The sequence below is a fragment of the Neolamprologus multifasciatus genome, chromosome 23 (assembly GCF_963576455.1).
Source record: "Neolamprologus multifasciatus chromosome 23, fNeoMul1.2, whole genome shotgun sequence".
Lineage (NCBI taxonomy): Eukaryota > Metazoa > Chordata > Actinopteri > Cichliformes > Cichlidae > Neolamprologus > Neolamprologus multifasciatus.
The window spans coordinates 28,763,092-28,777,241 of NC_140460.1; the positions used below are offsets into that span (position 1 = coordinate 28,763,092).

The 14,150-nt window shown below is 40.4% G+C and overlaps 1 protein-coding gene across 3 annotated transcripts in view; it reads left to right on the forward strand.

Moving 5' to 3' along the window:
- ncam2a (neural cell adhesion molecule 2a) overlaps positions 1–14,150 on the forward strand; it is a 401,748-nt gene that overhangs the window by 341,326 nt on the left and 46,272 nt on the right. For all 3 annotated transcript variants that reach the window (XM_085152561.1, XM_085152559.1, XM_085152560.1), the window contains exons 12-14: positions 3,831–4,004; positions 9,721–9,840; positions 10,937–11,058. In XM_085152561.1, coding sequence (XP_085008687.1) covers positions 3,831–4,004; positions 9,721–9,840; positions 10,937–11,058 — 416 coding nt within the window. The remainder of the gene's footprint in view (positions 1–3,830; positions 4,005–9,720; positions 9,841–10,936; positions 11,059–14,150) is intronic.

The window sequence follows — 14,150 nt, forward strand, 5'->3', positions numbered from 1 at the left end:
TGGCAGTGATGTCAGGAAGTTTTTAGAGTCAAGGTTTATTTGTGCAGGAAATATATTCAGAGGTCTTATGCAGAAGCATTTATTGCAGTGAGCTTGATATCAAGGAGAACAAAGATGGACACGTGCTAAAACTGCTTATTGCCACCCAGTTCTATAACAGTCTTGGAGGCAACAGCAGGAGAACGGATTTATAGTCCAATAATCCAAATATTTAACCCACAATGAGGTAGTGGTCATGCACAGGGAGACAGGTGGAGCGGCACGCAGGCAAAACACAGTGTCTATATAAACAGACAAAAAAAATATGGAACTGGATTTTTTTTTTAAAAAAGCAGAACTCAAGCAATTAAACAAACTAGGAATCAAGGAAGGCTAAGGTGTTGCACACTAAATATGGGTGACACAAAGGAGGGAAAACTAGCAAAGAAATGAAGTACAATAGAAAATACTTACAGAAACCTGACATTGTGACCATTTCTTAATATATCTATCCTCATCCTGCGCAGAATAGATTCTGTTCCTGACTGTTCCAGCTAAAAGAAAAGACTAACACAGCTCCTGCACTTTTAATCTGCATGAATAGAAATGTTATGTTTTTAATGTCCTATCTTTTCACGTAAAATTAAAGTACACAGGCTCCTCTCAGGCGTTGTATAAGCTGAATTATTACATCTCTCCTAAATAACCCTTGAAAGCTTACCAAATATAGAAAAATAATCTTTTACAATGTCTGTCTTTAGTTTTATTATGGTGGAACTGTGCCATTTATCTTTGATCAAAAATACATTCAGTGTAGTTGGTTATTGCTGTGTAAATGTCAAAGTTAGGTCCATAAATATTAAGACAATTGCCTCTGTACTCTGAGGTCCTCCCATTTGTTTTCACATTAGTCAAATTAATCACGCTAGAAGACTTTTTTTATCCTTCTGCAGTATCTGCTGTGTGCACCCTCCAACACAAGAATTCCCTCCCCCACTACATTGCAGCACAGGTCAGAGCTGGTATGAATGACATGAATGGCTGATCATTCACACACAGCATGAAAACAATGAGCTTTTGTGGAGGTGGGTTGCAAAGCTGCTTGAAAAGCTAGGAGCAAATTCAGTAGCTTGGGTAGTAGGATGTGTAGAAGGGTATCAGTGGTGCCATCAGCTGGTGCTTGCTTCTCATCAGCTGATGGGAGTGGAAATCTTAGTCAGTCAATCAGTCAGTCTTTCTGGCTCTTTGTTCTAGACTGAAATATCCCACCAACAATGGGATGTATTGCCTGCATAATGTATAAACACTTTAAATGCTTTATAGTTTGTTTTCTTTCCTTCATTAATAATGTGGCTGGGCACAGCGTATGCCCCCCCTCGGCCAACGCGGATGCAGCCTGTGACTCTCTCCACTCTGTGGTCAGCAGACTGCAAACACAATCTCCGAGAGCCCGTCTCATAATATCAGGGGACTTTAATCATGTCTCACTGGACTCCACACTGCCCACCTTCACCCAGTATGTGACATGCCCAACCAGAGACAATAGAAGACTGGATGCCAATGCAGAAGAGGCATACAGTTCATCACCTCTCCCTCTCCTGGGCAGATCTGACCACAACCTGGTACACCTTGTCCCTGTGTATGAGCCCTTAGTGCGCAGGGAGCCAACAGCCACCCGCACAGTACAGAGATGGTCGGAGGAGAGCGAGGAGGCTGTTAAGGATTGTTTTGAGTCGACTGTGTGGGAAGTGATCTGTGACGACCACAGAGAGGACATCGACAGCCTTACTACATGCATTACTGACTATATTAATTTCTGTGTGGATAACACCATACCTACCAGGTGTTTCTCCAACAACAAACCTTGGATTACCCCCAAAATTAAAGCTGTCCTCAAGCAGAAGAGGAGGGCCTTCAAATCCAAAGACAAAAAGGAGTTGAAAAGGGTGCCGAGAGAGCTGAGGGGACTGATAAGGAATGGGAAGGACAGCTACAGGCAGAAGATGTAGAACCAGCTTCAGCAAAAAAAACGTTGGCGATGAAGACCCTGGAGCGGCTGGTCCTGGCTCAGCTTCGGCACCTGGTGAGCTCATCACTGGATCCACTTCAGTTTGCCTACCAGCCTGGCATTGGAGTGGATGATGGCGTCATTCACCTCCTACATTGTTCCCTCGCTCACCTGGAGACGGCTGGAAGCACTGTGAGAATCATGTTCTTTGATTTCTCCAGTGCCTTCGACACTATTCTTCCCTCGGTCCTGAAGGACAAGCTGGAGAACTCTGGAGTGGACCATCACCTCACTACCTGGACTTTGGACTACCTCACCAACCGACCACAGTATGTGAAAACTCAGGGCTGTGTGTCAGACAGGGTCGTCTGCAGTACGGGGCCCCACAGGGAACGGTTCTGGCTCCGTTCCTCTTCACCATCTACACTGCAAACCTCCACCCAGTGCTTCCTGCAGAAGTTCTCTGATGACTCTGCAATAGTCGGCCTCATCACTGATGGGGACGACAAGGTGTACAGAGGACTGACCCAAGACTTTGTGGACTGGTGCCAGCTGAACTACCTCCACATCAACACCAGTAAAACCAAGGAGCTGGTCGTAGACTTCCGCAGGCACAAACATCCTCCACTGCAACCACTGAACATCCAAGGTATGGACATTGAGGCTGTGGACTGCTACAGGTACCTTGGTGTTCATCTGAACAACAAACTGGATTGGACTCATAATTCTGAAGCCCTCTACAGGAAAGGGCAGAGCAGACTGTACCTGCTGCGGAGACTCAGGTCGTTTGGAGTGGAGGGCCCACTCCTGAAGACCTTCTATGACTCTGTGGTGGCCTCAGCTATCTTTTACGGTGTGGTCTGCTGGGTTGGCAGCATCTCTGCTGGGGACAGGAAGAGACTGAACAGGCTGACCAGAAGGCCCAGCTCTGTTCTAGGATGCCCTCTGGACCCAGTGGAGGTGGTGAGTGACAGGAGAATGGTGGCTAAGCTTTCATCCCTGTTGGACAACATCTCCCACCCCATACAGGAAATTCTGACAGCACTGAGCAGCTCCTTCAGTGGCTGCGGCACCCACGGTGTGGGACGGAGAGATTTTGCAGGTCTTTCCTCCCCACTGCTGTCAGACTCCACAACAAAGACTCCAACTGATCAAACACATCCACACATGTGCAATAACACTAAGTGCAATACTCTTTATCTGACAAAGTTGTATTTTTACTCAGTTGTATTAAGCATTTGTATTCTATTTTTATAGATTATTATTATTATTATAGATCTATTGTATATTTTATTCTGTTTATTCTACTGTATATAGTATTTTATTTTATTCTATTCTATTCTGTACAGTTGTGTACAGTATTTTATTCTTATTGTATTCCAATTTTTGCTATATAACTTTTGCGCTGTCCACTTCCTGCTGTGACAAAACAAATTTCCCACGTGTGGGACTAATAAAGGTTATCTTATCTTATCTTATCTTACCGTGTTTAGATCTATGTTTGTAGTTATAATTCCTCATCAAGTATTCGCTGATTTACTCCTAAATAATAGTTGCATGATGAATGATGTTGATGCATGACAACTGAAACATTAAAGGTTATATCTGGTGCTTTCAGCCTTACTCAGTCTTTTCCTTTCTCCACACGGTCAGTGCATAAGGCAAAGGAAAAGGTTGTTTTGAATTCATTCCTAAGTTTTTGAAACAGGATTCTGTTTCTGACACCATGCAAGTGGATTAGACAAGGCTTATTTCATAGCAAAACAACACGATTGCAAAGGAAAATAACTACATGGAAATTGTCTGCTTGTTTGTGTCATGCCTTTATTTTTTGTGTTTCCAGTTGCGCCATCGAATCCATACTCAGTTCGTCTGTCAGCTGTCTCCCAGCGCCTAGCGACCGTAACATTTATGAAGCCAGACTCTCATGGAGGCGTTCCCATCAACTACTATCTGGTCCAGTACAAGGAGGTGGGCTCACAGGACTGGAGGGATGTCAAGTCACACAGTGTCCAGAGTAAGTGTAAACTTTATTTTTATCCACAGCTTTCGCTTTTTTTTCTTTTTTTCATGCCAGTTACCTTCCCTAAAAATCGCTGTAATATACACTGACTGAGTGAAATGGGAGAAACATTTATCCGCTGTTAAGTTTGACCCCATTACATATTGTTATTGTGAAGTCTGCTAAAAGCCCTCTTCAACTCTTTTCCATACCCATTTCTATTCTATGGCTCAGGCAGGTTGAATTTTATCAGATCAATGAAAAAGCATGAATCTATTTACATTCTCAGCTTATTTTATGGAAATCTCAAGATTTTTTCCCAGAATATACCAGCAAGTTGAAAACACTGTCAACAACTGATTCTTACTCATATTTTCACTATAAGCCTATAAGCCTATAAGAGTTTTCTACAGTCTAATGATGTGTAAAATGCTTTCTTATTTTTCAGGTTTCATGTGTTTTTTTGCATTTTTCAGTTTTCTATAATTTCTTTATGGAATAAAAAATCCTGATTTGAAAGGGTTATCTGACTGCACTGAAGTCCATCATTAAGTAAACCCAATTCTTACTTAATTTACAACCTACGTAAAGACATTCCTAAGAAATTTGTAGTCATAGTTGGTTGTTTCATGTCTTATTTGACAGACCTTGATGATCATTTTGGCAATCACAGTTGTGTCTCGTATAGAACTGATTATGAAGGAGCATCTGCTATACAGCAGATTACTAACATGTTAGCATGCTGTTTAACCGTACTTTTCGGACCATAAGGCGCATGGGATTATAAGGCGCACTGTCGACAAACGGGTCTGTTTTCATACATAAGGCGCACCGGATTATAAAGTGCATTAAACAAAACAAAACAGTCAGATAAGTCAAACTTTACTCAACTCATTCCTCTTGCTTCCTCCACTTCCGTACCATTGATTCATTAATGTTTGATTCTCTGGTAGCTGCTCTATAAACACTGGAACAACAGTTGCTATGTAGCTTTGCACTATCCATTTTCTGCTGTAACAAAACAAATTTCCCACATGTGGGACTAATAAAGGTTATCTTATTTTACATTAATGACTAACCTTATATTGTGGCTCAGTTGTTCTCCCCTACTTAAGTTTGGTCCATTTATAGCAATTTTCAATGCGATTGCATTTGTCAACAAAAAAAAAAATCGGGAACTTTTATCAAGTGGAAAAAAGTTAGCGTTCATTCTCCAGGTTCACTGTGTTATGCTTTGGTATGCTAACATAGCTGTGTCACTAGAGATCACTAGCACAGCATTATATACCAGCTAGTCCAACTTCAGTAACCCTACAAACGTCACTGCTGTGTAGTTTTCTGTCTTCATTCATGTTGGAAGTGATAGCAGAGCTGTACGTTTTATTTTTGCCCAGAAACCGCTCAATCAGAACATGCTATATCATCTTTAGCTAACTAGCGAGCTAACTTTCTGCTAACTTCCTGCTAACTTCTAACTCCGTTAAATTTAATAAATTCTGTTTTCATGGATGCCTGGATGTTAAACTTAATTGTTACACCTGATAAAGCAGCAACACTGATCATTTTATTAAATGGACCCAGATTACTATGAGCCGCGAGGCTCCTGACTATGGTAGCTATAACGCTCAGACAATCCATCAGGCTTTGTAACTTAGCAAAGTCCTACTAAAACATTTTTTGGCAGATTTTTGAGCGCCGTGCACCACATAAAATCGGTTTGAGGTCAGTAAACATAGCCAGAATTCATAGATAAGGTGTACCAGATTATAAGGTGCACTGCCGATTTTTGAGAAAATTAAAGGATTTTAAGTGCGCCTTATAGTGCGGAAAATACGGTACTTCTAAACGAAGTAACAGGAACCATGGAAGGTGATGAAGTAGAATGGGATTTATATACCACCTTTCTAGTCTTCACACACTTTACACTAGAGGCCGGAGTTTATTTCTATGAAAGTGCTTTATGTCTAAATCCAACACCTACATGTATGTTTTGGAATTACTGTGTCAACGTCTCTCAAGTGCCATAGATGTAGAATAAATAGAGTGGCACGATATTCTCTCCCCTCAGAGAACCTGGGTTACAATGTAACCAATCAAGCTCAGGTTGATACTTCAAATCCAGACTTCACAAATAATTAAAGGACTCAGGGTCTTTTATATAGAGTCAGTGAGTAAATATGAGGGATCCACACAACAGTTAAGTTATTCTCACTGTTTTAAAGATGAGTACATAAATATTAAATTATCTAAATAATACATTAAAAAACAGAAATGTAAATAATTTACTGTGAAAGCATTGTCAACTTAATCTAGTCGATAAACTAATCAATAAACTCAAATAATTAAATGACCTCCTCAAACTCGGTTGAATATAAAGAAAGCTGTTTCTTTTCTTTTCCCACATTAAATACATGAAAAACATTCACATAGATTATATACTGTTGACCGTTAAGTAATTACTGCTATTTACCAGTTCCACTTTGATAAAGCACATGAACTTGAAGATAGAAATGACTCCTTCTGTTCACAGTTTCAAACTTAGTTATCAGACTGCGAAGATTATGCTTCAACACACCAGATTATCCTATCTAGCTTAAATCAATATTTCTCTCTGTCTACCTCACATACACCAACTAACACCAAATCCAATATGGTCTCCAAGTTTCCACCGTATTGCATGAGCTGCCATGTGCTCCTTCAAAGCCTTGGCTCTGAGATGTTGTTGGGTCATAACGAAACTCAAACACGTCATGGGGAGAGCACCAGAATCTGTCTGAGCTGAAAGATCGCATTCCTCCTCTTCCTATGCTTTATGACTGCAAATTGATTTCTGAGCCTGTTGGTGAAAAGTACACCATGAGGTGAAGGATGGATGGATAGATGGATGGATGGAAAATGAAAGCCAGAGGACGAATGGTCGGGTGATAAGCGGGCCTGACAAACCTGAAGGGCTTATCACTAATATCCCCTCATTTCAGAGTCAATTACAGTATGGAGATGCAGTGAGGTGAATACTAAATAGAAAGTAGCACTTTAGCAGTGAACTTAAAAAAATACATACATCACATATAGGCACATATAAGCAGATAGTGTAGAAGAACAAAGGAACAATGCACAAGATTGTCAATTTATTATAGATAAATTTAGCTCTGTATGCAAAAGCAGAAAAATTAAAGTGAGCAAGACTAATTACAAGCCACACCAAGTGGCGTCATATAATCATAGAAGCCATTTCAGATAACCTCAGCAGAAAATCCTTACACAATAAACCCTTCCATATAATGAGACGCCTGGCCTCGTTTCATTTGAATGCTTCTGCCCAAATTGAAATGTCCGCTTAAAGCCTGGAATGAACCTAGCACGGCTGCAAATTGCAGAATTTGTTTTCAGTTCCAGGACTAAAGAACTGCAAAAGCACCTATTACCATTCAAGTATTTAATTTGTGCAGACTAACAAAAACAACAACTTTCACTAAAGCTCATTACACTACACACTCTCTCCCAGATTTTTTGAGTTGTGATGGTTATGCAAATGGGCTCGAGTGACTGTAGAATTTAAATAGGAATCTGTAATGTGGTCTGATAATGAGATTGCCTGTTTTCTTCAATATTAGATGTAATTTACAGTACGAATGTGACGCATTGCACAATTCTCCGAGTTACTATCGTATTAATATTCTATCTGATATTTTACTGCGGTTTCATTAGAGTCAGAGGCACATGTACTCTTCCACCACACGGTTTGCTATGACTTTGTTGAAGGTGAGTTTCTAAATCTTCTTATGTTTTTCATTATTGATCATTTAGCAGAGTCAAGCGGTTGCTCCCTTATATTTTAGAACCACAGTTAAAGCTTTTAGTCTTGGAACAAATGACCTAAGATAGATAGAAAATCTAACTTTCATTGCATGCATCTAGCTCTCTATATTTCACAGACTAAACACTAATAATGCATTTAAGTCAATATAAAGAAAAAAACAAGTGCAATAGATTAATTTAAACGGTTGTAAGTATGGTGGTAGAAGTTTCATAATGTCGGGGTTTAATTCCTGGCTTTTCTAGTCTTCATGTCAAAGAGTCCTTGGGCAAGATGCTGAACCACACAGACACTTTAAAAGGCTTTCAAACGTGACTTTGCATGTAGTTTATAGCGTTAAAAAGTTCTATGACTGCTCAGTAAGGCCAGAAAACTGCAGTATCAGTACTAGTCTAATTAATGCCATTCTTAATGTAGATGCTTCTGGACTGCAGAAACTTTTTCATACTTCTATTAACTCTTTGAACGGTTGATTGCGCCCTCCTTTTTTCCTATGTCTGTGCTTCAGGATCTATTATCTACTGTACTTGGGGCGACTGTGGCTCAGGGGGTTGGGAAGCGTATCTGTAACCGGAAGGTCACCGGTTCGATCCTCGGGCTCTCTGTCCTGGTTGTTGTGTCCTTGGGCAAGACACTTTACCCTACTGGTGTTGGCCAGAGGGGCTGATGGCGCAATATGACAGCCTCGCTTCTGTCAGTCTCCCCAGGGCAGCTGTGGCTACATCTGTAGCTTGCCTCCAACAGTGTGTGAATGTGAGAGTGAATGAATAGTGGCATTGTAAAGTGCTTTGGGTGCCTTGAAAAGCGCTATATAAATCCTATCCGTTGTTGTTATTATTATTACTTCATACAACTCAATCTTAAGGTCTCTTGTTTCAGCTAACCTTGAGAGACCTGAGTGTTACGGTGATTGGTCCAGCTGTAAATGTACATACAGTAAATTGTCAGAAGTATGAATTCATCAATGGCCACCACCATTAAAAAAGTGCAAACAGCTATTATGTTGACCCTTCTAGAACAAAACAGAGAGAAAAGAACCAGCAGGGAAGTCCAAACTTTATTGCGCCTACATGATATGTTGGAAATACATTGTGATTGTGGCTCATCAGGGGGAAATATAAAAATCCTTGCAAGAAATTCCCTTCAGCTTGCTACTCGGTATCCGCTACAGCAAAGCAATCTGGAGCAAAAATGAAGAGGTTGAAATAGGATTATGAGAAAATATGGGACAACAGCAAGAGCCCATGTTTCACTACCAACCACTGGCTGGCAATTACATTAGTTCAGAGTTCCTATTAATAGTGTCAGTGAAAACAACAACAATAACAAAAGATGAATGCCAGGTAGTTCTTGGTAGTGGGGAGGGAGTTATCATCAGTTACCTTCTGTACAGGAAGTCTCTGGAAGTGTTTGGGATTCATGTGCTCAAGAGTGTGTAATACCTTCCTTTGAAAAAAAAAGTCCACAATTTTTAAAAGTGTGCACCATTATTCCCACCAACTCTCTCTATTATAAAAGCCTGCTTTGCCAACCTGTAATTGTAGGCGTAACTGTCTAAACTAGTTAGCTTTAACAGGTCAATAAAGCATTGAACATATTTCAGTCAGACAAGTGAGATTTTGAATAATTTATTAGCAGCAGAATATAGCTATTAAAGTTTGGGATCTACACTTCCTGCAAATAAATTGGGGAAGTCATATAGGCACAGGAGCCTACAGGTGGATACTAGTTGGAGAGGTCTAAACAGCAGGCAGCAGGCTGCCATTTCCCCTTTTTTCCTTGTCTTCCAATGACACTGGAAACCCTCTGAAAAATAACCAGCTCCCTTTCTTAATGACTTGCTTTGCTATCGGCATGATGGATGGTCACCACTTGCTTCCAGGTGACACGATGTCTGTTCCTGTGTCTCTGCAGCCACAGTTGTGCTGACAGGACTGGAGCCCAACACAACATACGAGGTTCAAGTGGCAGCTGTCAACGGAAAGGGCCAGGGCGACTTCAGCCACACGGAAACCTTCCAGACCTTACCCATCCGTAAGTCCGCTTACTTATTCAAATCTGAATCAGTGACGTATGCATATGTGGTCAGTTACATCCACTGGTCATGGGCATGAGTGGTCAAATTTCCAGCAAGAATTACACCAGAGACTTGTTGATGGCTACAAAAAGCATCTTGTTGAAGTACAACTTGCTAGAAAATTCCCCCCAAAAACAAACGTGTACAGCACACCCAGTTAGTAAGTTATTAAAGATGTATGCTGTACAATCACTCTACCCTGGAAAAAGAACACTTCAAAGAGGACATTAAAAGTCCAAATATACCATGACATTCATGCCCATGAGGAGTATATGTACATTTCTGACCACAACGTATGGAATGAAATAATATATTATTAATATATAACAGTTTGATAGCAGTTATACTGGGTTAATTGTTAGCTACTGGCATATATCAGCTGTTAGGATTAGAAAATACAGATGAAATAAAACATCTGTGGAAACTATAGATCATAATAAAGCCACGTGACTGGAATGCAAACATTCTTCAGGAATCTATTCAAGGCACCAGCACCTTAGTGAAATGAAGCCTATTTGCAATCCTCTGCAGCCTTGCCATGTTTCTATCAGAGACGGCTTCCTGCTCCTGTTTCTCTGATATGAATTCAGATTATTTGGGCTTGGAAATAGATCCTGTCAAATTTGTGTCTTGATGTAAAACTGCTGCATTAAAAATTATGCACTGCAGGGGTTTACGGTAAGCATTTTATTTATTCTAGCAATCTGGCACGGCGGGATTGCAGTAAATCCAGGCAAGGCCACAGGAAAAGTGTTTTCATCCTTAATAATATACAGCAGTGCAGCTTCTGAGAATGAATGTTAGAAAGAAGACCCAATTAGCAAAATACAGTGAATAATAAAAACCTGGAGTCAACATTAATTATAGCCAGGCAATGGGAGTTACCTTGTAATATGAATTTAATTCAGCTTTAAACCTTCTTTCTCCTTGTACTGCATCCTTATCTCATATGTCACGTTGCCACCTGCCCCCCTCCTTGGGAATGCACATTCCAACACACACACACACACACACACAAAGACATTGTTTTACATCTCCTCATGTCTTCCTCAGGAGAGCCGAGTCCGCCAGCAGTCCACGGGCAGAGGGACATGGGCAGGGCCTACAGGCTGGGGCTGGTCAAGCAGGACGACGGAGGCATGCCCATTGTGGAGTATATAGTCAAGTACAAGACTGTGAGTGATTTATTACAGTTAAACACAGCTGCTGCCTTCAACTTTCTCATGACAGCCCCACTATATCGAGCCTATATAAGTGGCAAGTCCAGTTTGATACATTAATACCTTCATTAACGTATCCCTGCTCCAGTCACTCCCATCCACATTTAGTGCGCAAGGTAAATAAACGCAGGCACATTTAACACAGGTAGAAGATTCACATTTTGTACTTCCTTGTTTTGTAAAAAAAAAAAAAAAAAATCTTTCTTAACCTTTTTTTTTGAGAAAGGATGACTGAAATGCTGCTGCAATTTTAAACCTTCATTTACTGGCCTCAATTTGTATTTCTGTATCATTAATCAGCTGGAAGCACAAAGTTTAAATTGTAGTAGGCTGCTTTTAAGGGTGTTTTTCATGTCATGTCAATGCATTTGAAAGTTTTAGTGAGTCATTTCACTGCCTTTTTGTCCTCGTTGTGAAATGGTCACATTAAATCAACGGCACTACTCATTTATCACTCGTTCATTTTTCCATCCTTAGGTGAGCAGTTTACCTCCCAATTGCTACCTTTCCAGGTAGCAAATTACGCATGCTTGTTGCTTTTTTGAGAGAAACCTGAAAGGACACAGTGAAAACTGAAATACAAAGAAAGTACCATTTTATGTCCGCTTAGCGAATTACAGTAGTGCAAAAAGTCTTGAGCCACCTCATTTTGCTAGGAAAATGGGGGAAAAGGGTGAACTGATGTACTGAAATGTGCAAATATATATGGAAATACAGTATATAAGACAAAAACAGCGTTTGTACAATTCTAATGAGCTTGGAAGTGAATATTTGGTGTGACCACCTTTACTCTTCAGCACAGTCTGAACTCTCTTAGGCAGCTTTCTTGTCATGTCTTTAAGTCGTCTTCAGGAATAGTTCTCCAGGCTTCTTGAAGGACATTCAAAGCTCTTCTTTGGATGTTTCTGCCTTTTGTTCTGTTCTCTGTCAACATGATCCCACACTGCTTCAATAATCTTGAGGTCTGGGCTCTGGGGAGGTCAATCCATGACTGATAGGATTCCACTGTTTGTTTTTCTATGAATGTTATGAATGTTCTAAGGTTGAAAAGAAAAGCAACTGGACTTCTTTAAGTTTCTTCAAAACTGGATTATAGATGGCAGACGGTGCTGTAGACCACCCCTCTGTTCAAAGATGGTCGTTCACAGTGAACATAGATGCTTCTTTTACTCCTCTTTGAAACCATCTGTCTTCTCTGTCCAAAATGTGAACATTGGTATCGTTGAAAGAATGACCTTTGTCCTTTAGATGCCTACGTACAGCTGAGTCTTGTCCTGTCGAGGTGGCCCTTCTATGTTGTGCCGTGCATTTATGAAGTGGCTGTTTGGTTTCTCCGATGTAAATGTCTGATCATTCCTGGCTGCACTGCACAGCATATACTACCTTGTGTAGTTTGGGATGAACCAGTTTTTGACTGAGTGTGTTGCTGGGTCTGAAGTACACTTGGATGTTGTGCTTGGAGAAGACTCTCCTCAGTTTCTCTGATAAACCTTTTACATAAGGGATGACAGTGTTGTCCTGTTTGTCCTTCTGTTTTTCCCTAGTTGATGTCTGACCTTCTTTCCCGTGCATCTTTGCTGATTTGATGAAAGCCCAGTTGGGATAACCACATGTTTTAAGAGCTTTCTTTATGTGTGTTCCTTTTCTTTCCCTTCTGTCTTAAAGGGAATGTTGATTTTCGACATGATTTTCAGATACTGTTCATCTTTTTTTTTAACAACACCATGTTGAGATATGGCAAGTTTTCAGCTAATAGCTCGATGGGATCACTTTGTTGTTGCAAAATACTATTTCATGCCTGGCTCACACTGTGTAGTCTTTGGCATTTTCATAGATTCATCTAAAGAAATGGGAACAAATAATGTGTTTTTGTGGCAGGCTGCTAGTAACAAACTGACAACTTAGTTATTTTCTTTTTACTACGTTGTCTGTTATGTGTAGACACTAGTTCATCCTTTGAGTTGGGGTCCTTTTTTATGCTTCAGAGTCCAGTAACGTTAATCTGATATGGCATAGAGAACCTGTAGTGATTGGTAACACTGTTTTCTGCTGCTACACTTTTTAAGCAGGTTTCACTTGTTCAATCAATGTATTTTTGTTGTCATTGAGGCTTTTTTTCCCGATTACTAGTCTTTTTTAACAATAAACCCATCACAGTTGGCAGATTTTAGAAACTATTTTCAAAATCAAGAAAAATGAGAGCAACAAATTCAGCAGAAGTCAGTGTTTTCTAATAGTTCCAAGTATGTCTTTTTTTTTGACAGTCATTAGACAGCACACGATACTGGGAATGCCTTTTCCTTCCACTGGAGTGTGTGTGACTCTCTAGTTTGACATGTTGTGACTGAGTTTACTAGATGATGCTTCTTGAGTATCTTTTTTTCAGCCCTTGTTTCACTCACTTGTTCTAAATGGGGGTACACACATGAGCAAGTAGTTGATATTGTGTGTGTGTGTGTGTGTGTGTGTGTGTGTGTGTGTGTGTGTTAAAATGCAAAAAGCAGCTTAAACTCACAAGATAAGAGGAGCGACTGAGTTGAAGCCAGGAAGCAGAATAGATGGCACTCGCACAAAAACTCTCCACAGGACTAAGTGGATTTAGGCTGGTCCAAATCTCCTATCTCCCCAGTGCTAATGTGTCCAAGCAGGCATTTCTCTGTCTCATTGAGAAAGTGACAGAGATTTAAAATAATAAAACCACGCTGCTGAAAAGAGGGTCAGGAAGTCTCAATGAGGCTTTTGGAGGCCGAGAAGGATGCCAGTGAAGATGCTTCACACCCCACTAATCTAATGCCCCTGTCTGGCGTCAGGAACACACAAACTGCTTCACTGTGGATGGAACAGAGAGCCTGAAAACAGACAGCATTTCAGTAAGGATCGTTTTAGGCAGAAGATTCTTATTTTTATCTGCGGGCATTTATAATTGAAGGTATTGACTCTATTCTGCTACCTCACTGACATCAGACATGACATTGCTGACCCTCATGAAGATTCACCCTGAAAATGTGTGTTTTTAAGTCAACATAAAACAGATATTTGCTGATATT